Genomic DNA, 25,590 nt, shown 5'->3' with positions numbered 1-25,590 from the left:
TGGGGTGGACCGATGTGAGAGAACCGAGCCGTATCAGAGCAGGGGGAGGGGAGCCCAACACGGTGCCGAGGTTTCAGACTGAGGGTGGGAGATGGAGCCTGCAGGTTAGAAATCAGGAAGGCCGGTGGCCACGCTGGGTTGGGAAGAGCGTGTGTGGACAGATTGGGTGTCTGGTAATGTACGTTTGCGTGAGTGCTGCAAATCCTCTTCCGAGGAAGTCGGAAATAAACAAGTTAAATAGATATGGTCATATAACCATATGCAAGGGAACTGTGAGGAAGAACTAGCCAAAATGCAAATAATGATTATATTCATTCATTCATTTGGGTTTTCTTTTTTGTTCTGTTTTATTTTCTGGAGACAGGTTCTTGCTGTGTAGCTTGGGCTGCCCTTGAACTCACTTTGTAGCCCTGGCTGGCCTTGAACTCATGGCAATCCCCCTGCCTCAGCCTCCTGAGTGCTAGAATTATAGGAGCAGTGCTTTTATTAGGCAGATGGGATTGTAAGTGATTTTTCTGTACTTTCCAAATTTTTATAATGTGGTAATAATAGCTTTATAATGAAAAAAAATTGTAATAAAAAAATTATGAGGTGCCAGAAATCACAGGCTGCCCAGTAGCCCATGGCACCAGGTGATCAGACACCTTCCATCTGCTCAATTTTTTCTCCATTCCCAGGGGGCAGCTGACATCTGTTCACTTGGCAGGGCTGCAGCCAGAGGACAGGGGAAGGAAGCCAGGGCAGACTCGGAAAAGGCCCGAGGTGGTCAGTCAAGCGTTTTTATGGTGGCACTTCTACACTTGGCCTTTGTGACAGCAACTTCTGCCAGGGCCGTTTATCCAGGGAGATGAAAAGTGAAAAGTCAATTCCAGATTGGACTGGGGCAAGGTTGGCTAAGCTCAGGTTCCGTTAGTTACCAGTTTGTGTCAGTTCTTGCTTAGGGGAAAAAACTGTTTAGTGTTTCAAAAAGCAAATCATGTTTTCTGGGCATGCTTACATCGATAGCTGTGTTTATTTAGAGAAAATACTGTATAAAAGTTATACTCAGTCTGTCACACTGAAGTCACCTGAATGACTATTCTGTGATGGATCTTTTCTGCACATCTGGTCCTTGCACCCCTTTCTGTAGAGGCCCTGTGCTCTCTCTCCCGGGACCGCACCTGTGCCCACCCCGCCAGGTGCAAGGTGTAGACTATCGAGTCCGTGAGACACAGTGACCCCCGCTCACCAGTCGACCATACTCAGCTTTGGACATGATCCCCCTGTCACCCGACCTGATTCTCCCTGACCGCACTTGGGAGGAAGGACACTCATGAGCACCACCCAGCGCCGCAGGGACTTTCACTTCTGCACGATGATGCCTCGTGAAAGAGTGGTGTTAGAATGAGAAGTGAAGAGGGTAACTCCCACAGCTCGGGGTTTTAAGATTGTTACAGGATCGCTACAACACCTCTTACAGCTGACCTCACCGCTGCAGAGCGCAGATGCCACAGTGGTCACGTCACCCTCTGGTTCTCTAATCACCTCTGCAGCGCCCACTTATTAAGTATTCAGATTGCACTTGAACCTTCCACCTGAAAGGCAGCCCATTTCTGCCTTGAAGTTGAATGACTCTTAAGAAATCCTAGGGGCTTGGGATTTAGCTCTGCGGCAAAGCACCTGCCTGGCAAGCGCAAGGTCGTGAGTTGGGTTCCCACTACCGGAGAAAAACCAAAAAAAAAAAGAAATCCTAGCCTGGAGTGATCTGAAATACTACTGTCCTCCTGTGATTTTCTACCATTCACCCCATTTGTGCTTGTGAGGACCCTCTGGTGTAAGCCTAGTGTTTCATGTGGAACCCTCCTGATATTAGAGAACCGTGGTTGTGTATCCTCTGAGTCACATCATCCCAGCTAACCAGTTCCTCCTTACCCAGCAGCCTTTAGGCCAGGATAAAGGTAGCCATGCTGTTCAAGTGAACAAGCATTATTGCTTAGCCCTCCTCTCACAGCGGAAGTTGTCAGCCAGGAAAGTCCCAACCTTTGTTCAGCTTTTAGTTGATGCAGACTCCTAGCAGTCCTGTAGGAAATTGGAGCCCACTTCTCCAGCATCTTGCTTCTCTCTTCTGCTCTCTGGGGTGTGGTCTGCCATTGAACATGTTGGGGTTTTGCTAGTTGGGACCTAAGAACGAATGCATGGGAAAGGGGAGTGGCTGCTAATGGGTTTGGGTTTCTGTGTGGGCTGATGAGGCATTCTGAATTAGATGGTTGATAGTTGCACAATCTTGTGGAGATACTAAATGCTGCTGCAGTAGAGTGGATGAATGATGAATGAACAAGGAGAAATAAATGGACAAATCCTAATCCACTGATCTAGGAGACTTTCTAGAAGTTGGAATTTATACCTTGTGCACAGTTTAGCAGGGGTCTTGGTGGAATGCTGGCTGGATACGCCTGGTCACATCCCTCTTGTCTCTCCTGGTGCTTTCATCTCTATCCATGAGGCCCCAGCCAAGCGGGCCTAGCCTCTGCCCAGTGCCTGCCTGCCCACACCCCGTCCTCACCCGCAGGAAAAGGCAGTGCACCCTCTCCTGCGGAGAAGACAGAGCCCACCTGAGGGCCTTGGGAGTGCGGCTCCCACTCTGCTCACACAGGTAGGTACCTGTTTCCCGTGTGGGCCACCCTGTCACCTCCTCAGCTGCTCAGCCTCCCCTTCCCTGAGGGGCTGACAGGTGGCTCTGTGCCAGGGGCCTGTGCAGCGAGGGAGTAGACCACGGCTCACAGTGGTGCCCTCTAGGGTTTCCTAGAATCCCTGACTCCTTAGCTTCACCATGGAGGGTGTGCCACCTGCCAAGACTGACTTGCTGTGGCCAATCACCCGATGAGGCAGGGAGGAAGCAGGAGTGGAGGGGCCTTCGCCCCTGTGTGCCGTGGAGGCCGAGAGTGGCTGTTTTATAGAGGACAGGGCAGAGCTGGAATCTCTGACCTGCTAAAGGGAAGCAAAGGAGACCACGGAGCCCTGCAGCTTCTACCTTAGAATGCTGGGCAGAGACTTCCTGCCGGGTTCTGCCCCCACCCCGCAGGAAGGCCACCCGTGTGCCAGTCACGCAAAGGCCTGATCGGTCCCCCTACTCTGCTCCCTCCTCTCAGTGTGCAGACATCAGTGTTCTTTGTTCTCCAGAGCCTTCCCAGCCCCACCATGGCTCAAGGACCTGTACTCTGCTCCGAGACCTGAAGAGCCAGGAAAACCGGGCATCTCAGGAGCCCTCACCTTGCGTCCCCAGACATCAGGGCAGCCTTGGCTCTCATCTGTTCCTCCTCCCTGAAATTTCCTCTTCTAATGCCGCGGGCCCTCCGCACTCCTGGTATTGCTGTGTGCCCCCAACCTCAGGACTCTTCCTTTCTGCTCTGCCAGCAGCAGCCACTGTTCCCCACTTTGTTCTCAGTTCCCTCAACCTGGGGCGGCCAGTCTCTCACTGTATCATCTTCTCAGAGGCTTTCTCAGTCATTCTCCCAGCCAGTCTGCCTTGAGCCCCCCAACCCCAGCCTTTATGGGAAGGGACATTGTTCTGCCCACAGTTGAACCCTCTGTGCTCAGAGCTCTGAGTGTCACATAGGTGGCACCCATGAAATGCTTGTCGAATGACTGGCAGAGTGAGATGAGTGAATGCCTAAGCTTTTGGACATTGAAGGCAGGGGAAAATGTCAAACACCACGTGGTTTCTGGGGTAAACACTGCTGGAAAGTAATGCCATGCAAGAGGAAACATGGGTTCGCTGGGAAAAATAGCAGCTCAGCTAAGAGCGTGTTGACTCTGCATGCCTGAGAGCTGTTGGGAGGAAGTAACCAGGGGACAAGTGAAAGTCAGTGCTGGCCATGGAGTTCGTGAGTCACTGATGCTGGTCTGGGAGAGGTGAGGGAGAAGGCAGCCTCCGAGGAGGCCGGCCCAGAGGCTGGAGAGCAGGCTATGGCCCGAGGAAGAGGAGGGCAGGGGCTGCAAAGGTCACCCAGGAGCACAGCAGAGAACAGAGGACCCGTGCCAGCAGCCCTGGGCATGTCAGGGCGAAGAGCCCTGCTTGTTGCTGGGTCAGCAGGGGAGACATGGTGGACCCAGTGTCAGTGGCTCAGAGGAGGGCAGCTAGGCAGAGGAGGTGGGTGAAGAGACCAAAGTCAGCAAGTGGAAACTGCATGCAGGCTCCATTCCCGAGAGGCGGCGGAAGTAGAGAGGTAGGGAGCACAGAGCAAAGGTGGCTGTTTTCTTAAGATGCAGATTGGACACGTTTCTGTGTTAAGAGCTAGGAAATGACAGAGAAGGAGGAGTTGAAAATATAGGAGAGAATTTGGTTGTTTTGCAAGTTGGTCTTGAAGGTGAGGGGTGAATCCAGAGCCTAAATGGAGAGAGGACAAAAGTGTGTGATCCTTTGGGACGGAGTGGTAAGACACAAGGAATGGGCCACCACCATGAGTGTACGCGCTGACAGGGTCTGCTCTCTGTGACGAGGGAACTAAACTGCTGCTGAGGGGCTGGGGAGGCGGGCAGGGGCCGGAGGGGTGACCAGAACCCTGCCAGACCAGGCAGCATGCACGCTGCTCAGGTGTGCTGGGCTACAGTCCCCTGGAGCCTGGGTGAGGGTGAGATCTTCCTGTTCTCAGCCTCCTGCATGTGAGGCAGAGGCTCCCAGATCCAGCTTTGGGTCTGCTAGAGGGAGACCAGGGAGGGCTATGGGACAGGGTCCCCTCCGTCCCCTGCTTTCATAAAAGCATCACCCGCCAAAGCTTTCTTTTTTTAATTTTTTTTTTTCCTTGAGATAGGGTCTCACTATGCAATTCCACTGGCCTTGAACTCACTTTGTAGCCCAGGCTGGCCTCAAACTCACAGCAATCTTCCTGCCTCAGCCTTCTAAGTGCTGAGATTACAGGTGTGTACCACCATGCCTGGCCATGCCAAAGCTTTTTAAAAAGCAATCCTGGACTCACATTGGATTCCTTTTCCTCTCAGGACTGTTACTGTGGCCTTTGATGTAGTTCCTTCCTCTCTCATTGCTGCCTGGTTGCCTTTCCTTTTCCCTACTGCACACACAGGACCAGGCACACCATCCTCCTGCTGGAAAATCTGCCTATACCTACAGTCAGGCCAGTATTTCTTTTAGCAGAACTTTGTCACCAAAGCCTGTTAATACTGAGGTCCTGATGGTGTGGTGGCACATACCTGTAATCCCAGCACTGGAAGGGCTGAGGTAGAAGGATTGCTGCAAGTTTGAAGCCAGTCCGGGCTATAAAGTGAGTTCAAGGTCAGCCTAACTGCATAGTAAAACCCTGTCTCAAAAAGAAAAAAATAAATAAATAAATAAAAGGCTGAGGTCCTCAGCTCCGTGCCTTACTTCCCTACTTCCCAGCACTATTAGCTGCACACATGTATGTGTGCGCATGCATACACACGCACACATCCAGCCACTCCGGGTGCTCCTATGCGTGACACGGTTTGCTGCTCCAGGCCTCTGTGGTCTTTCCCTTCTGTTCACTGTGCCTCACCTGCTTTCTCCTTCTGTGCGCAGCTGCCCTTGCTTCATTCGTCTTTCCACCCAATGGCATGTCTCCATGATCCCAGGAGGAAGGTGTTTCCGTCCTGTCTGTTCCTTCAGCTGATGAAGTGGCCCACTCCTTCCCCAGCAAGTACTCCTGCAAGTCTCCTGCCTGACCCACACTGCTTGCTCTTCTCGTGCTGCTAGCTTCCCTCGGCAACCTGGGCCATGATTGATTGCTTGATTATTTCCTTTAGATTTTCTTGAGACCTGGTCTTCCTGTATATCCAGGCTGACCTTGAATTCACTGTGTAAGCCAGGCTGGCCTCAAACTCATGGTGACCCTCCTGCCTCAGCCTCCTGAGTGCTGGGATTACAGGCCTGCGCCACCATGTGCCATGATTTCATCTTGTCATTTTTCTCCTGCCCATATCCTTTCCATCTCCAAATTGAGTAAGTGTTGATTTAATTCCATTATGATTAGAGAATATACTACTGCATTCCTTTTAAGTGCGCTAGAACTTGTTTTGTGACTCAGAATGGCTTTTTCTTAGAAAATATGACGCATGTCCTTCAAAAGAAAGCCTGTTTCTTGTGGAGTGCAGTGGCAGTGGCGTCACACAGCTGCCAAGTACTGCTGGCCCAGTGCTCTGTGTCTTCCTTGGAACCTGTCCACACGCTCTGTCCTTAGCTGTGCGAGGTGCAGTGGTCGCCCTTGCTGGGGTGTGGACTCCGCTGATTAGCCTGGCACGTTGCGCTCACTGCAGTGTTCAAGTCAAGCTCTGCTGCTCACAGTGTGTATGTGTTCAGAAGTGTTTTATCTTCTTGAGAAGCCATACTTTTGGTCACTGTGAAATATGCCTCTTTTGTCTCCAGTATCAACTTCGAAACTACTACAGCCGTTCTATCTTTCACTTTCTTTAAAATTAAAAAAAAGTACTGAATTTTAAAGGGATGTTGTGGACAAGGTGGGTAACGGTATCATATGTACTTGTGAGCTGTCCCTTTCACTTTTTTTCTTTTTTTTTTTTTTTTTTTTTTTTTTTTTTTTTTTTTTGTCTTTTTGAGACAGGGTCTTGCTGTGCAGTTCAGGCTGGCCTTGAGCTCACTTTGTAACCCAGGCTGGCCTTGAACTCTCAATGATCCTCCTGCCTCAGCCTCCCAAGTGCTGGGATTATAGGCATGTGCCATCATGCCCAGCTCCCTTTCACTTTTAACCTATTTCTTGATATGCAAATTGTATGATTTGTTGGTTTTGTTTTTGCAGCACTAGAAGTTGAACCTAGAACCTCACACATGCCAGGCAAGTGATCTACCACTGAGCTGTACCACACACTTTTTTTTAATGTTGAGACAGTGTCTTAGTAAGTTGCCTAGGCTGACCACAAACTTGAAATTCTCCTGCCTCAGCCTCCCAAGTAGCTGGGATTACAGACATGCGCCATCATGCTTGAGTTGAAGTGTGTTCCGTATAGACATCTTTATCCAGTCTGCCTCTCCCTTGTACTTTGAATTTTTAGGCTTATTTATACTTAATTTTCATTTCAGGAATAGTTAGGCAGAGTCTGTTATCGTACTGTGCCACTTATTATTTCATCTTGCTCTTTTTTTCCTTTTCTTCTTCTTTTGAATTGCATATTTTCCCCTGGTGTTCTGATTACTTATTTTAGTACCTATTTTCACATTAGTTCTATCTCTTTATTTTATTTCATTAGTGGTTGCTGTAGACAGAGTTCTCAACCTTGACATTACTGACATTTTAGGCCAGGTAATTCTTTGTGTGAGGACCGCCCTGAGGACTGAAGGGGACTGAGCAGCACGCACAGCGTCTACCCATTCACTTGACGCCACTTGCACTCTGTCCCAGACGTCATAACCAGCAATGTCCCCACCCCTGTCCGATGTCCTCCTGGGCGCAGAATTGCCCCTCCTTGAGCCACACTGCTCTGGGTTCTCACTTACAGTATTTACCTTTAACTTACACAGACTACCTTCGAGTAAGAATGTATCACTTGATGTATAATACGAGAACCTCGTGTCAGTGCTTTCATTTCCTTTGCATATTTTGGTGCTAATATCATTATAGATTCATTTTTACTTAAATTAGGAGCTCTCCAATATACCTTTATTATAAATATATCTGGAAAATCCTTATATATTTGGCAGTTTATCAGTATACCTTTAAATAAACCATGACTCAAAGGGAAAATTGGAAAATAGTTCAACTTGAATGAGAATGAGAATGTAACATTAAAATTTCTAAGATTCAGCTAAAGCAGTACTTGGAGGAGAAAATATAGCTTTGAATGTTGATACTAGGAGAGGAGAAAGTTTTAAAGACCCAGTCTAGACTTCCGGTTTTCATTTCCATGTGTAATGAGTTAGAATTTCCACTCCATCCTGACAGTAAGCAAAAGCCTGAACACACTGCAGAATCAACAAGTCTGCTTGGATCCATAAGAGAGAGGAAGACACAAGTACACTACTGCCCCCACAGTTGAAGAGGTGGACAAATAAAGGGAGTGTACTTACAGAGCGAGGGTTCTGGAGCAGAGCTGCCGGCACCCAGGTGTGGCGTAGGAAAAGCTGAAGTGCAGTGACCAAGTTCCCAGAGCCTCAGTGGACTGGTCTGTCAGAAACGTGGGTGTCCTGCACTTGCTCACAGTAAATAGCAGAGGGGGCGCCCTCCCCAGAAAGACATACCAGCCTCAATTCTACCCCTGCAAAATTAGCCTTCAGAGGTAAGGGAGAAATAAAGACTTCCTCAGTCAAACAAAAATGAGGAAATTTGTTGCCAGTGCCTCACCAGCCTTGCAAGAAAAAAAAATCTTTTTTATGCCTCCTCCTTGTGGTTTCTGGCACCCTACACAATCAGAGAAACTTCTCTAGTAGCGTACTATAGAAATGATCCCTGAAAGTATAGCCTTGAAAGAAATATTAAAAAGAAGTTTCACGGAGAAAAGGAAAATGCCTTAAGTCAAAACCTCAGAGCTACATAACGAAATGAAGAGCATTGAAGAAAGAGTAAATAAAAAAGCTTTTTTATTTTTCTAATTCTTAATTGATCTAACATAAAAATCAAGCATATAAAGGTCAGCTTCACAAACGTTGCAAGATAGTGGTAGATGTAAGATGACTGTATGAATGTATACTATGGCTCACAAACTGAACCAGAACACGGAAGATGTCTTTAATAACTGTCTGTGACAATAGGCAGCCTCTCTACTGCCCCCAAAATACACCACAAGAGCCCCGATCTGTGGCTTTCTCTGCTGCATCAGCCACGTGAAAGATACCACCACCACATGCACTGCACGGCGCATCTTACCACACCTCAGCCCTCACAGACTCAGTCAGCACAGGGTAGAAAGGTGGGCTTCTAGGCCAGAAAGGAGGGTCTGGGGCACGGGGTGAGTTTATTATACACAGCTTCCATACAGCTGTCCTCAGTATCGGCAGCTTCCTCACATAGTGATCCAGCCAACCACAGAATAAGATACTGTTTCTCTAAAACTCAGATCTCTGCGGAATGTGTACAGACCTTTTTCCTTGTCATTGCTCCCTGAGCAAAACAACATGACAGCCACATGGCAGTGACATCATTTACATGTCAACAGTGATCTGGATGCGGTATAGAGTATATGGGAGGATGTGCACGGGTTTTATACGGACTCCACGCCATTCATCCCAGGCACTCAAGAACCCATGGGCTTTGGTGGCTGAGGGTCCTAGATCCAGTCCCCCAAGGATGGCAAGGGATGGCCATGGTCTTTGGTCACTACAAGCAGCCTGGCGCATGCTTGCTGTCTAGGTACAGACCACTTTTCTTACCATTCTTCTCCCCTTGACTTGACTTCTCAGCTTGCCAACTACTTATCTTGAGATAGTTCTTCCAGCCTTCTGGGCTTTGTGTCTTAGACAGTGCACATTAGTCTAAACCCCTGGAAGCAGGCTTCTGTATTCTAGCTTGGAGGTAGTTGGTCATTCTCCCTGCTTCCTCCAGGAGCTGGATCCTGAAAAGCCATTTTTCAAAGGGATGCCTTTCCTGAAAATGGAACACTGTACTGTGAAAGGCAACTCAGACTGAATTAGGAAAGTTTAATCTGTTAGCTGTTAGAAGCATATGTCATATGAAGCTTAAAAATAAGATCACGCACCATTTAAGTTAACCAAAAACTCTGTTTAAGATCTGTTCTCTGTATTTAGAAAGGAACCTTGATCACTCTTCAGTAGATGTTGTAAAAGAAAAATTCCACTTCAGGGCAGTTCTCTGCTTGGATCCGTTTCTGGGTTTTGTCTCTGACATCGTCACAATGCCCAGCTTCGGATGCTGCTCCTCCTGCGCTCTGCTCCCTCTTGCAGTCATTTCTAACCCCAGTTTTGAAGCGCTGACTTTTTCCTCTTGCAGTCTCTTATGTGAGAGGGCATTTCGACCTCAGGCAAATCCCAGGTGATCTAAGAACTTGGTTTCAGACAAACCATATTTTTGTAGCAGGGCCTCCAAACAGAAAGCAAAATGGAAAATTCTGTAGATGTGTTAGCTCAAAGGAAGTGCATGTCCTCTCCATTCATGTGGGGCATTGCTGAGTGAACAGTTTTAATTGTCCTTGGTGTATGATCTTTTTTATAACTGGATTGTACCTTGACTCAAAAAAATCCAAATAACTGGATAGTCAGAGAGGACTCTGGCATGGAAGTGGGCTACTAGAATGCTTGCCAGTGAGTTCCTGCTTTGAGGACAGAGGATCTAAGTGGAAAGATTAAGTAGAGAGCCGGCCCCACCCCTCTAAGTCTTATTCCTATGTTCCATTCAAATCTTGCTAGCTGGATTTCTGTGGGGTCTGGGCTTTGGAAATTCTCTTTTTTCATGGATGTCTCAGTGCACCTTGTTAAACCAAATTTGGACTCTGGCCTGTTCATCTGCTTCCAGCTCTACTGATTGGTTCCAGTTTCCTTGCTCATTAAAGCCAAGATAATCTGGCACCTACCATGCAGGCATCCTCAAGCATCTGGCACCAAGGTAAAGCTGGAAGCATCTGGGAAGCCTCTGTGACCCAGCACACGCACTGCATGGCACAACGCAGCACTGCGGACCCGGGAGCTCGGGGCGGGAGCTGGAGGGCAGGCTTCTTGTCTTGTCCTTGCCTCTGCTGCACACGTTTGTGATATCTCTCAACTTCTTTTTTCTCAGCTATAAAATAGTGGTTTGGACTAGATATTTTCTCAAGTGTCTCCCAGCTCCAAATTGCCAAGTATATGAAGAGCTAAAAGGGCTAAGCTCCATTTATGCCTGTTGTTGCAAAAGCACAACCCAACATAAACAGTAGCAGTAATACTGATGCTTTTTCATGAAAGTAGATAACACGGCAGCAAAAGGAGAAGGAACACAGCCCATACTGCAGAGGAGAAGATAGACTTCTTTATGCCTCACATTCCCTGGTCTATAAAATGAGAATAATAATACCTCACTCAAAATTGCTAGCAAGATGAGATGTTCCCTGGCACTGAGAGCGGTGTCTGCCAAGCAGGAAGTGCTCAGTGCAAGCTATTAACATACACTGGAAAGATTAAATTGACCCGGAGTTGTAGCAAGGGTTCTGCTGAACTGACAAATGTTTAGTTGCTGTTCAGAAGCCAAGATGACAACAGAAGAGAGGATCTAGAAACAGACCTACACATATGGAGTCGCTTGGTTCTCAGCAAAGGTGACATGGCAGTGTATTGAGGAAAGGCAGCTTTACCAGTGAATGGTACTGAATCAGATGGGTATCCAGATGGGCAAAAATGGGTTGGGTTCCCTACTTTTACATCATACATAAAAATGATCCTCACTCATAGATCTCAGTGTGAAAGGTAAAATACTAACCCTTTGGGAAGATAGCACAAGAATAACCTCATGACCTTAGGGTAGGCAAAGATTTCTTAAGTGGGACACAAAAAAAATGAACTGTTAAGGTAAAGTTTATAAATTAGATTTTATTAAAATTGAGAATTTCTGTTTTTGAGAAGACCCCATTAGGATTATTGAAAAAGCAAGCCACAGAGTGGAAGAAGATATTTGCAATGAGTATAGCCAGAAAAGGATTCTTATTGAGAATATGTAAACACTGAAACAAGCACCTCATACAAGAAGGCAGCCCAGAGCCAGGTGAGGTGGTACATGCCTGTAATCACAACACTTGGGATGCTGAGGCAGGAGGATCATTGTGAGTTTGAGGTCACCTTGGGCTACAAAGTGAGTTCAGGACCAGCCTGAACTGCATAGTGAGACACTGTCTCAAAAAAACCTAATAAATAAATGAAAGAAGGCAGCCCATTGTCAAAAACATGAAAAAGTGTTTAACATCATTATTCTGCAGGGAAAGTAGGCAAAAACCACACAAAATACTACTGTGTTCCCACTGGAATAACAAACATTTTTAAAGCTGACAATATCAAGTGCTAGTGGGGGTGTGGAGCAGTTAGAACTCTCATGCACTGCTAGTAAGAGCATGGCTTGGTACAGCCACTGTGTGAACCATTGTAATACATGGAGTAAAGCACCACAAACCAGCTGTGTCAAAATGAGTGTGCTGCTGGGGATTTAGCTCAGCAGCACAGCTCCTGCCTGGCAAGTGCAAGGTCCTAAGTTCAATTCCTTGTTCAAAGAAAAAAAAAAGAAAGAAGTGGGTGTGTACATATAAAAATGTTCATAGCAGCACTGTTATAGCAAAAACTGAAAATAATCCAAGTACCTATCAACAATCAAAATGAATGAATAATGACATATTCTTTTAATTATTATAAAGCAATAGCATGGAGCATATTCTAAACACAACATGGATGAATCTTGAAAGAATCCAGACCACTCCCCCACCAAAAATAATACATACTACATACCTATAACCCCAGCACTCAGGAGGCTGAGGCAAGAGGATCACAAGTTCAAGGGCAACACGGGCAACTTAGTGAAACCCTGTCTCAAAATAAAAAATAAAAAGGGCTGGGGGTGTAACTCTGTGGTAGAGTTCTTGCCTAGCATGTGAGAAGCTCTGGATTTGACCTGCAGCACCAAAACAAAACAATAACATAAACTATATGAATCTTTTTATGTAAAGTACAAATAAAGGCAAAATTGAACTATGATTATAGATTATATACATGCCAAAGTAGTAGTTCACAGTTTTCTTTGGTGGGTATTAAAAACAGGGAGGAGGCACAAGAACAGCTTCTAGAATTCTGCTTGTGTTCAGTTTATGTTCTGGGTGGTGGTTGCCTAACAGTATTCACCTTGTACAGATTCACTGAGCTCTGCACATAAAGTTTGTACATTATGTGTTTTATGCTTCAGTAAAAACCTTATTTTAAAAAGTGGAGGGGTACACAAAAAGTGGAAACAACCCAAATGTCTATCGATTGATGAATGAATGGATAAGTAAATGTGATATGGCTGTGTAATGGAAAATTATTCATCCACAAAAAGAAATGAAGTACAGTACTGATGTGTGCAATAACACAGGAGCCCTGAGAACATGCAAGGTAAAAGAAGACGGCCTCAGATGGCGGATGCTTTCATATCTGTGAGCTGCCCGGCATAGACATATCTATAGAGGTAGAAAGCAGAATGGTTGCCTGGGGCTGGGATGACTGGGGGAAATAGAGAAGGACTGAAAATAGATGTGAGGTTTCTTTTGGGGGTGATGAAACTATTCTAAAATTGACTGTGGTGATGATTGCACAACTCTGTGGTTTACTATAAACCATTCAGTTACACGCTTGCAGTGAAAACTTGCATGCCATGTGAATTCAGCCTGCATAAAGCTGTTATGAAACAAAAAGTCAGGTGATCTTGACATGTGCAGTAACCCTGAGCAGAGCCCAGTGCCAGATGGTCCTCCTGTGATAGTGAAGACCATCAAAACCAGAGGTAGATGGTGTTGAATCCCAGCCCTGCCATTCACTCACAGTGTGATGCTGGGCAAGTCCCTTAGCCTCGCTGAGTCTGAGTGTCTTCATCTACAAAAGCATAACCTCATATCGTGGAACTTGGGTGAGGAGTAGCATTTAATCCAGAAGTGTGTGAGTGAGTGTCTTGTATGTGCCAGGTACACTAAGTGACACCTGTTGGTAGAATCCCCCAAGAGATTGCCTCTGAAGAGTCCCAACCCCAGTTTAGTGAAGAGGCAACAAGTGAGCAGAAGGGTCACAAGGACATGACAGCTATCCCCAAGTACCACATCAGCGTCTACTGCAGAATACAAAATCATGTGCACATTATGACCTTAGTTATTAACCTTGCTTTTAAGGAAAGGAAGTATATAATACATTTATAGAAGGTTTCCATCCAGAAGTACTAAAGCCATAAAGAGCTGATGATTAAAGTGTTGGCATTTAGCTACCTAGAAAATTGGGTAGTTCAGAATACTTAATATGGAAACTCGGTTTATAAAAACTGGAAAAATGAGTTACAGCTGCAACTGACATATAGACAGTTCAAAAATAGAGAGCGACCAGTGACTACAAGAATGCATAACAGGGTTTTTATTTCAACAGATATTTATTGTCCCAATAAAAGAGTCACTTGCAGTCATGTTGGAAATTGTGCTGTATTCTGCTTAAATGTGTCTCCTATAAGAGCACACACCTAAAATCCCAGCACTTGGGAAGCTGAGGCTGGAGGATCGCAAGTTTCAGGCCGAGCTGAGTTCTATAGTAAGATTGTCTCAAAAAAAATAAAAAATGTGCTCTGAAAAATATTTGTGTAATCTTTTAAACTTTTTAAAATTGGACCACTTGTCCCAATCCCTACAACAATTAAGAAAGAAGCAAATATAAGTTCATCAAATACTTTGATACTACGGAGTAAATCTCCATAAAGTAGTCGGTAAAGTTAGGCTCAGGAGCCAGACCTTGCTACAAGGTGTCTGTATTCCCCTGGCCCCAGCTTCCTCATCTGCAGAAAATACCTGTTTCATGGCATTGGAAGATTAAACATTTAGTGCAGATTACTTTAAAATGCAAGCAGTGACAGGCTGGGGATGTAGCCTAGTGGTAGAGCACTGACTTAGTGTGTGCAAGCCCTGCGTTTAATACCCAGTACCCACCCCCACACACAAAAAGTATAGTCAGCATGCCATTATTGTAGCAGATTCCTATCATGAGCATGCATAAATTATGGGTGTAATTTTTATTAACTCTTGTAAAGTCTTGGGGAATCAGAAAATGTTTTCTCCATTATGCAAAGAAGTTAATTAATGAATGAAGTTGAGTAATTAGATCCAAAAAGAACTCATGGGCATGGTGAGAAAATAACAACCCAGAAAAGTATTTCAGAGTGAGAGAAAAGCCATTACAGTACTGCTTTGTCATCAGGCTATATAAAGCAATGAGCTTTACCTCTCTGAAGTTGAGGTGACTGTGAACGGTTTAATTTCCAGTGAATGGAAGGCTGGGATTGAATTAAGCTGTGGGTAAATGCAGTTAACATTCAGTGAGTGGACATTTAAAGATATGTAGATGTTTATAGTTCTTTGAAATGTTAAAAATAATGTATCTCTTTTATATTTGGCTTTTAGAGCCTAGTAATTATGGCCTCTTAACAGAGAGGCTTTTTAAAATAGGAAAACACGCACAGGAGAGTGAAAGTAAGCTGAAAGTCTGCTGTCAAACCCAGATGCGTGGAAGTGAGTCCTGCTGGTCCCCGCAGTGCCACAGGCGTGAGAAAGGCTGGGCTGCCCAGGCTCGCTGTGCACGCCGCACGCTGCAGGAGTGCAGACGCCAAACCCCACACGCAGGCTTCTGCAGTCAGGAGTCCCACTTCTGCCGCAAATAGTGGTTTCCTCTTGAGAAGTGCTGCCCAGTGCTGCTTCGTTTTCAGCACCCACCTTTCTAGAGCTTGCTTGCAAAGTGCTGTAGTCGCCACCAGCCACCAGAAGTGGTCAGAGGAGCTGGCGCCCACTCAGGCCTTGGCCAGGTGGGCAGGGCTGCTTTGTGGTGGGTGCCGGGGACTCGGGAGACAGGCAGCAGGGTGGGCACACGCCTGGTTAGTATGCTTTACTTTTTGGTCCAAGACTTACCCAAGGAACATATTCATCCCAGAACAATTACACTTTACAGATAAGCCAAAGAAATTCACAGTCCTCTCACTCAAAGAAAACTGTTGTTACCACCTTTATATATTTCTTTCCAGACATTCTAAGCCAGATTTGCATGTTTTATTTTACACTTCTTAATCTTTCTTGCTTTTTCCAGCCTTTGAAAACGGAGAACAAGTAAAAATGTGTACGGTGTGCAGAGGAACAATCCTGTATCACCAAGCTCCAGAGGTCATCACTGGGGACGTTCTTACTCTACTGTTTTTAAGCCATAACCTTCTCCTTCTGTCTCTTTTGGCTGATCTTTGTTTAAAACTCATACCTACTTTTACTTAACTGGATTTGTCCTTTTCAAAGTATTTTCTTTCCTTGGCTTCTGCCCCTCTTTTTTTTTTTAATTTTTGGACAGAGAATTTCGAACATGTACAAAAGCAGACAAAATCGTATAATGAAATCCTGTGTTCCCATCCCCCAGCCCCTGCAACCCTCAGAGCATGCCAGACAGCCCCACCCCCACCCTGGCCCTTATGGCGTCAACCTGCTGACTTTGTGGCCATCTTCAGGGGTCCTTTGTGGCCCCTCAGCTTCCCTGTTCGTGGCCTGGGGCAAGGGCCAAATGCCTGTGCACAGTGCTCCGTCTCAGGCTGCCCTGGGCTTTCCTTGCTCACTCCTGCAATGCCTGGAAATTCCCAGACACTAGGCGTGCCAGCCTCACATGTTCAGCTCCTCACTCTTGCTGCTAATGAAGGAGGCCATTGCTCAAATCATTTGGAAGGGGAAAAGTGGAATTTACTACCTGGGTGTTCCTCTTCCATGCTGTTCATATAAATTTAAACTGAGATTCCTGAGAATTAGATTGAACATGACAAAAATTGCTGTGTGGGCAGTTTTGCTGAGTACTTGCAGATTGATAGAGCGCTTTGTAATAACGAAGGGAAAAGGTTCTCTAAGCATTTGGTTCCAGAAGGTGAGCTCACCCCTTAAAGAGCCTGCAACGAAAGGTCCTCCTTAACCCTTCGCTGGGTGGCAGAAAGGAAAAGTATAAAGTAAATGCACAGCCCCTTCAAATCCTGGCCAAGAAGGGGACCTGAGAAGTTGTCTAGCACGACCCCTCCTCGTATACTGAGACTTTACAATGCACCCAGGTTTACATATCCCAGGAATTTTTTTTACTCTGATTCCTTTTAAACTTATGAAATATCCTCAAACCATCACCACGTCATGGCCATGGAGTACTGCCCTGGCATGCTGTCCTGGTGGTCAGCTTTGGTGTGAGATTACATAACGAAATACCACACAGAACTGGAAGACGTCAGAGTTTGAGTTGTCCTTCTTACCTAGCAACCCAATCAGTATTTCCACCGAAGGCAGCGGGAATTTGCTTACCCCACACAAAAGAGGGAGTTTATTGTGTGGCCACAAGGTGATCCAAGCCCAATTGTTTTTCGGCTGTTGAGTCTGTCTCTGGAAGTCAGTGAGACCAGCTGAAGCCAGTGCTAGATGGGCCATCCTAGGGGAAGCCCTCACTGTGGCACGGTTCCAACAGCAGGACAGCCTTTCTCTTGGTTCACTCCCTTGGGCTGTCCTCTCAGAACATTGCTTTCTGTCTCTAAAGGCTCATTTTGTTGGAGAAGACTGGCCACAGGGTCGAGAGTGACCCTCACAATAGCATCACATTCTAATCCTAGGCCGGATGGAAGCCCATGGAATCGAACACCTGTTGTAAGCAGGGGGCACGGGTGACACTTCTTTCGTCACTGGCCTGTCTTTATATGTGCACTACTTCACCAATTTGTTGGTTTGCTTGTTGGCCCATTCCTAAGAGACTGTGGCCTTCATCAGGCTTGCAGTGCAGTGACCAGAGACACTACATCAATAGACCCTTGTGTTGGTCAGCTCTTCCACTGCTGGACACAGTACCTGACCCCACAACTGGAAGGAGACGGGATTTCATTTGGCTCGTGGTTTCTGGTGGCAGCCTGTGGTCAGCTGGCTGCCTGTCTGAAACAGCATGGCGGAAGAGTGCGACGGTCACTCAGTTCACGGTAGCCATAACGCGGGGCAAGGGAGCAGCGCTAGAGAGAGGGGTAAGGGAGCAGATGCAGTCCCTAAGGCCGTGCCTGCAGAAGTGGGCTTCACGGATCCCTTAGGTGGCTCCTCAGCCAGTCACGCTTCTGCTGTGAAGAATCAAAGTGGCCGCAGGAGAATGTGACCGTGGTGTGTTCTGTTAATACTCTCCAGTGTTTCCCATTTCAGTGAAAGTAAAATTTACCTGCATTGTTCTGACAGCAGGGCCTCTCCCATCACAGGCCTCCTGCTTCCTATCCACCTTTTCCCTAACCTCTTCTTCTGTGGTCACACCGCGCCTTCCCTGCCTGGACCTTCTCTCCAGTGGTGACGTGGTACTTTCTAGAGCTGCAGGTCTTGGTAGATTCCCCCAGCCAGACCTGTGGGAGACCAGACAAGCTCCACACCTTGTCCCATGCCTTCTCCAGAACCCTCTCAGTCTTAAGTGCTCTTGACATTTATGTGTCTGCGTGTTACCGTTCTTGCCTTGCTCGAATCAAGCTCCACAGGGAGAGCCTCCTCGTCAGTCTCCTTTACTTGCATGTCCCAGTGCCTAGAGAAATTTCTGACACACAGTATGGGCTTCGTGAGTGTTCATTGAATGACTGAATGAAGGAAAGTGGTTGTGTTAGGAGCAAGGTGTTTAGGGTTGTGAGGTGACACAAAGCCAAGCTATATGAGTGTCACTTCAAAGCAGAATGCTTTGGGGGCCATGTGCTGGTTCTCTACATAGTGACAATCTGTCCTGCCCTCCAGCAGACCCCAGCCCTGCTCTACTTGTTTCTCCTAGCTGGGCCACTGTTCTCTGAGGAGACAGGCTTGCTCAGGCAGCCCCAAGAGCCAGAATTGGAGTTAAGAAATGGGAATCCCAGGGGAGCCGGACATGGTGGCTCACACCTCTAATCCCAGCACTGGGAGGCTGAGACAGGAGGATCATCATGAGTTCAAGGCCAGCCTGAACTACATAGTGAGACCCTATCTCAAAAAACCAGAGAGGGAGAAAAATCTAGCTTGTCATTGTACCTTAGGATGGAGCAGACTTGCAGGGAGGTTGTGATTTCCAAGGCCCCTGAGGATGCAGGCCCAGACCACGCTCTGTGAGTAGGTCTCGGGTAGGGTGCTGGCACCGCATACATAGTTAGACCCTGTGGTGTCCCTTCTGCCCACAAGCCTGCCCTGTGCTGTTGTCACTTATTCATTCAGTGAGCACCCTGCGCTTTTTGTGCTGGTGGAGTAGGAAGGGCTCCTGACCAGCCTTCAGTAATCCACTGAGGGCAAGGGGTTAGGAAGTTGCAGGAGGCATGGAAGAGTACAGAGTCAGGCCTGCCAGAGAAGGCCCCTTGGCCTTGAGGAGAGGCAGGGTGGAGAGGGCCCAGCTCAGACAGAACAGCTGGGTCCAGAGCCAGGAGCCGCTCAGAGGAGGCCATCAAGTACTCAGTGACGGGCCACAGCCAGCACTTAGGAGGAAGGGCAGGGAGGTTCAAACTGCAGGGCAGGCTGGCCTGGGGGCGCGCTCTGTTCCGATCACCTCACTGGGAAGCAGTGACAGAAGAAGGGTGAGGAGGGAGGAGTGGAGGAAACGTGATGAAGGGGGTGAGGGCATTTTGCAAAGGGTGCTGTCTTCACTATGGAAAGCAGGCTTGAGAAGTGGTAGGGAAGCCTTGGTGGTCCTAACAGAGGATGGGGAGGAGGAAGTGGAGCGGATCAGAGAGAAACCTGGAAGGGGGTTCACAGATAGGTCAGGAGGCTCGAGGGGGACCTGGGCTGCTTTTTGGTTGAGGCACTAGGGGTGCAACTGTTGGATCACTGGGCAGCAACTCCACTTCCTGGGGTGGGATCACAGGGAGAGAAGTGGTTCTGCTGAGCCTGGGGTGGTAGGAGGCAAGAGTGAGCTGCCTGGGGGTGGCTCTGAGGCAGCTCCCAGACATGTGGGCATGGTTTCAAGCAAGTGGTACTGAACCAGGAGACTAAAGCCCAGGGGTGATGCTTGCACCCCTGCAATGGATGGGACGGTCCAGGGAGAGAAGGCAGCAGGCAGAGCTCAGAGGCAAGACCCCTCAGCACCTGCAGGGGACCTAGAAGGAGCAGTGTACAGATGGACACCTGGCCTGAGGAAGGGGACTGGTGGTTCCTGTCAGAAGTCAGCAGGCTGCAGGTGCTGCTCTCAGCTTTAGCCTAGCGGGGCTTGCACTTAGTGACACAAATCATTAATGACCTCATTTATGCTGATGAGGTGCATTTAGCGGCATCCTTGCCCTCCATCTGAATTCAAAGGGTTTCCAGGCATCGCAGGGTCTCAGTTGGTTAAGGCTGTGGTAACAGCAGCACAGACCAGGTGGCTTAAAGACAACAGCAGCTGCTGTTGGAAGGGCTGGAAATCCAAAGTCAAGACATTGGCAGATCCATTGTTGGTCGAGGACCACTTTCTGGTTCACAGCTGGTGTCTTGCTGGGTCTGCAGGTGGCAGAAGGGACGGGGAGCTCTCTGTCTCCATAAGGGCACCAGTCACATTGGCGAGCACTATACCCTCCAAGTGTCATCTCACTGTGGGGATTAGGTTTCAATATGTGAACTTGGAGGAGTAGACGTCCAGTGTGTTGGGGCATGTGTCATGGTCATTTGTGAGGAGTGTCCTATTGGGGTTCAGAAGAGCCTGTCACCACTGTCCTGTCTCAGCAGTAGGTGGAGATAAGCTCCGGTGAGTCAAGGCTGGAAGACCCTGGTCTCAGTCCTGGTAAGGGAAGCCTACTGTCCCCACCTCTGCCAGGAGTGCTCACTCGTGGCACTGTCTTTGGAGTGGTACAGACAGTCCCTCCACTTCCAGCTGCAGGTGATTGTAAGCTAGGACTTCAGGAAGGAACTGCTGGATTTTAAGGACTTGCTCTTCTAATTAAAGAGAACTGGAGCTAAGAGCATACTGGTTGTTCTGTAATGAGGCCCTGCTACCAGTAGCGAAGGAGACTGGCAGTGGGAACCAAAAGAGCCTTCAGGGACTGGGTGTGGCTGGGAATGAGGCTGGGAGAGGACTTCTGAATCCAAAGCTAAGAATGTGGCTTCCACTGAGTCATGAGAGAGAAGGAGGGATTTGGCCCATGGAGACCGAAAATCTAGACATCTTGTGCTAGAAGTGATGGCGTGTATATGGGGAGCTGAGCTCCTTTCTAGCCTGGTTTGAATCTGGGGCTTGTCACTCCCAGAGAGCTCACTCGGGACGCCTGGGACAAGTGACTTGGAACTCCTCCAAGCCTTGGGGTTCATTCACGCCGTGTAGTTTACATAGCTGCTGTCAGAGTTTGTGTGTGGAGCCCATGGCACGGAGGAGACACGGTGCCGCCTGGATTATCATTTCTGTGATCTCATGGCCAGCATCTTGTGTGTATAGTTGTCATAGATTATGTAACATTCTCCCACATTCTCACCACAATTCACTGCACTCCTGTGTGCTTTCATGACCATCCTCTGTCATGTCGTGCTGTTATCAGGTGGGTGGGTTAGACGGAGTGCTCCTAAGGGAGGAGTCACCACTTACCCATGCTCATATTGGCATAAAGCAGAGGCTGCAGCTCATGGAACACACTTTCTGACAACCGGAGCCCTTTAGAAATAGAGCAGCCGGCTCCAAGATGACATTGGCTTAGCAGGCTGGGGGATGTGTTGGGGCCACCTGTCAGGGATACGGAAGGGAAATAGCTATACTGGCCTCAAGGCTGACTTTGAAGGGCTGATTCCTAAGCTCTGGCTTTAGATTCCTAATATTAGCACTAGAGTTGAGTGGAGCAGTCTGATAACCTCTCAGACTCATCCATTCAAAGGACTGTCTGTATTCCTCCAAGCCAATGGGCCTGGGCGTGGTTCACCTTGGGAATCCCTCCTCTCCCTGCTTCTGCTGCTCTTCAAAACTCTGGGAGGCTGAAGCAGAAGGATAGCAAGTTGAGCTCAGGCTGGGCAGCTTGGTGAGAGAGACCATGTCTTAAAATTTTTAAAAATTTAAAAAGGGCCGAGGGGCCATAGCTCTGTGTGAAGGCCCTGGGTTTAATCCCTAGTATCGCACCAAAAGAAAAAAAAAAAAAAAGAAAGAAAAGGCAACTCACAGGACTTCTTTCAGCCCCAGTAAATGAATTTTTTAAAATTAACATATTTTTAAAGGAATACTTCTTGATTCCTTTAATAGAAATTAAGAAGGGAATATTTCTTAAAACAATCATGTTGGTCCTCGATGTTCTGGCAGCACACGCTGTGGCCTTCGGGAGGTGTATTATTCTCTTTCATAGAGTAAAACCCTCAGTACCACCACCTCAAGAGTTCTGCAAGTTCACATTATATAAATATATGTAATAAAGTATTTATTTAAGGTTTCCATAAAAACGTCCAGAGAATAAGAGAGTGTGTCTTTGCTGGTTTTAAAAGCTCTGCTGGGAATTTTGAGTGAAATCTAAGCCTCTCGAATATGTTTTGTTTGGCCCCCATCATGTTTTATCTCTGGTAATGAACTCTTTGTCAGTTTGTCAATTTTCACGAAGGACAGAAAGTTCATGTGTAGGAACAACACAGAGTCCAGGCTGAAAGTTACAGTTGATATCATGCTGAAATAATCCCCTCTCTTTTCCTTTAGTCAATATTTACCTGTGAGGCCAGTATATTATGATCCTGACTTCAAAAGAAGACTCTTTATTTTACCTTCTCCAAGTGTTGCTTTTAGATACTGAGCCGTCTGAGGCTCCTGGCCCAGTCACTTGGGGTTGAGTTCCTCCATCATCACAGGTGGGTTCACTGCTTCTGGTGACCCAGTGACCCGGCTGTGTGTGGTCAAGGGGAGGCCATGGGCTCAGAGGGGCTGGTTTCTCCCAGCACTGCAGACAGCCCTTCCTCTGCGACGCCTCCCTTGTCTCACCCACAGCCATGGGTCTCAGAGAAGGTTGAGGTTCCCTCAGGTGTTGTTACAGAATGAGGCAGGAATACCCAAAGAATCCCTGCAGAGGGATCTCTGATTGTCAGAGCAGATGAAGAACAGGGAATCAAATTCTTTCCCTTGCTTGAACCCCTTATTTTAAGCACCCCCTGCTCAAAAACTGAGGAAAGGGTATCCCCAAAGAAGAAGCAGTGGCAGGAGGGGTGTAATAAAGAGCTACAAACTTTGTAGATAAAATGCCTGACACCTTAGGACTGGCCATCCAGGTCACCAGAGGAGTCAGTGATGATGGTTAATAAGCTCTCTGAGTCTGCGTGGGTACAGTCAGCATTCTCGTGAGTCAGAATGGAAAGTGGATTGATTAGCCTGGGAGCAGCCAAGTCCACGGGCAGACTAGGCTCAGCGTCAGCTGGATCCTGGGGTTCAAATGAGGTCATCGTGATTCTCCTTTTATTTCTTAAACTTGTTCTTTCCTGTATGGGTCTGAGTACATGGCAAAGATGATACCAGGACAGAGATCTCCTCTAACATCCATATCAATCCCTGAAGAGGGCTCATAATAAATCGACTCGGATCACATGGCTATGCCAAGCCTGCGTGCTATGGACAGGGTGGGTCTAGAGGAGCTGCAGGGGGTGTGTGCCTCCGTTCAAGCAATGTCAACCCTGTACGCACAGCGTCAGTACATCCCTGTGCCCATGATGCTGTCTTCAAACTATCTGCTTATTTTACATGTGCAGTCTCTTTCATATTCATTCCACTTTGTGTATCTTCATGTACATATAAGAATGTGTGTATGTGTGTACGTATGTTGATATTTGATAGATGATTTATAGGATGTTCAAGCATAAACCTTAGATTTTTAGCCTGTTACTTCCCCACCCCTCTTAGGCATAATTTCCCCAGCCGGGTAACTGGCCACTTCCCTGGCAAAACTAGTGCAGAAGGCAGGACCTGGCCAGAAAGGAGGTTCTGAAAGGGAAAAATGATGTAGGTCTTTGGCCAGAGGGAAAAAGCAACAGGCAAACAAACCAACTCTTGCTTCCTCCACTCAGCAAGTATTTAGTGAGCACCCACTGCATGCTGAACACACTTCTAAGCGCTGGGCGTGAGCACTGCAGGGAGGCCTAACTGCTGAGCTCACTGTAGAGGAGAAGCAGATGTGGGCATATAAGCCAGTGGAGATGCGCTGTGACGTCCTGTAGGGGGACAGCTCTGGGACAGATCGTGGTCAGCATCAACAGACGTGCAGTCGGGGCATAAGCAGTGCAGGCAGAGGAAGGAGAGGGCAGAAGAGCCTCTTCTGGCTTAGGATTCTCTTTCAGTTGACTCTTAGGAGGAAAGGCAGGTGTTGGTAGGCTTACCCACTGGGCTTACTCTCAGCACAGGAAGAAACGTGGGCCAGGTGAATGTCTGAGTTGGGTGAGGTAAGATGTGTTCAGGGGGCAGGGGGCTCCCATGGCAGCTGCATAGAGAGAGAGTGAAAAATGAGGCCATATGCTGAGGAGGTAGACTGGGCTTGACCTCGCCAAGATGTGAGGAGCAGGCTTCCCAGGAGTATGTTTGAATGATGGCAATGAAGTCTGGAGGGCTGGTCAGGGCACAGAGGCCAGGCAGGCGGCAGAGTAGGCTGGCTAGGGCTGTGGCTGGTGGGGGTGGAGGGAGGGCAGGGCTATGGGAGGCAGGGTCTTACAGGGCCCAGGGCTTAACTCTCTTCTAGTGACCCGAAAGAGTTTCTTTACCATCCAGAAAGAGTTGTCTAGTTTTGCAAATCTACCGATGTTTATTTAAAGACAAGCCCTTAGAAATGGGAAACAGCCTGTGAAGATTTGTTCACTGTACAAACCTTATCATCTTTTGGTATTCAAGGAGGCAAGGGAGAATAGTGCAGGGGTGAATGCCTGGCAAGCCCAGGTTGGTGGCCCCAGTCGAGGCCTGTGGCATCAACTGACACACATTCCTGGAGAGCATTCTGGCCGGAAGTGCCCTGGCTATCCCAGCTACGCTGATGGTCCTTTCTTTGCATTCACAGGCACCTTTCAAGTGGGCGTCCACATCGCTGATGTGAGCTACTTTGTTCCCGAGGGGTCGCAGCTGGATAAGGTGGCTGCCGAAAGAGCTACCAGTGTCTACTTGGTTCAGAAGGTAAAACGCATCTCTAGTTTCTCAGATTTAAAAATGGGCTTCTCTCAAAAAAATTTTTTTTTAGAAATAGCAGTTTTATCTGAATGTCTTTTCTTATATGTAGTAAGATCATTGGAAAACAGCACTCATCCTCTGTAGTTGTAAATTCTCCTGAAAGATGCTAGGAAAACAGGTTTGCACCTGGGGCTCTTTACAGAGTGGCCCTATAGCTCATAGCAGACATGAAGCATCAGAAGGAAATGAGAGAAAAATACCTGCTTTCAAAGGACTGTCCTAGAGCACAATCAACCCATACCAGCTACCAGTTTTGGTGCCATTAGGACCCAGCCACACCCACTGCATGGCTGCCTTCATAAGACAGCAGCGGAGCAGAGTGACGGCTCACTGTTTACTGCAGGGCCTTAATAAGCCATCTCAATGCCTGTTCTAGAGGGTGGGAGGCAGCCCTCTCCTGCCCTGCCCTTTGGAAGGTGGCTGGTGGAGTCTGTTAGATGGAGAGGTTGAGAAGGACAGGAAGAGCCAGTCTTTGCCCCCATTGCCCCCAAGTCCAAACTCTAGCGCTCCTGCCAAGTCAGAGTGTACACAGACCTCCCTCTGCCCTTTTGTGCAAGGAAGGAGTGAGACAGAATCATCCCAAGCATCCATCCCACCCCATGTGCCTGGCATATGCCTACAGGTAGCCATGAGAATCCATTCCTCTAGCAAGTACTTCCTGAGTACCCAGCTGGATGTTGCAGTTGGCCCTGGGGACAGAGACAAATAAATGACCATAAATGGGTTATTTCTACCTGCTTGCCACAGTTCGTGGATTCTTCCAGTTTTTTTTATCCTCCTTTGACATCTGTTCATCATACTTTTTGGCTGTGTCCTAACTTTTTTTTTTTTTTTTTTTTTTG

At 47.5% G+C, this 25,590-nt stretch overlaps 1 protein-coding gene across 6 annotated transcripts in view; it reads left to right on the top strand.

Moving 5' to 3' along the window:
* The window catches only part of Dis3l2 (DIS3 like 3'-5' exoribonuclease 2), a 292,479-nt gene that overhangs the window by 182,595 nt on the left and 84,294 nt on the right, over positions 1 to 25,590 (top strand). For all 6 annotated transcript variants that reach the window (XM_005395384.2, XM_005395381.2, XM_005395382.2 and 3 more), the window contains one exon: positions 24,582 to 24,694. In XM_005395384.2, coding sequence (XP_005395441.1) covers positions 24,582 to 24,694 — 113 coding nt within the window. The remainder of the gene's footprint in view (positions 1 to 24,581; positions 24,695 to 25,590) is intronic.

The sequence above is a fragment of the Chinchilla lanigera genome, unplaced genomic scaffold, assembly GCF_000276665.1.
Source record: "Chinchilla lanigera isolate Chin_1 unplaced genomic scaffold, ChiLan1.0 scaffold00052, whole genome shotgun sequence".
Classification (NCBI taxonomy): Eukaryota; Metazoa; Chordata; class Mammalia; order Rodentia; family Chinchillidae; genus Chinchilla; species Chinchilla lanigera.
Note: the sequence above shows the minus strand (reverse complement) of the source record. Positions and strands in the feature narration are given on the sequence as shown.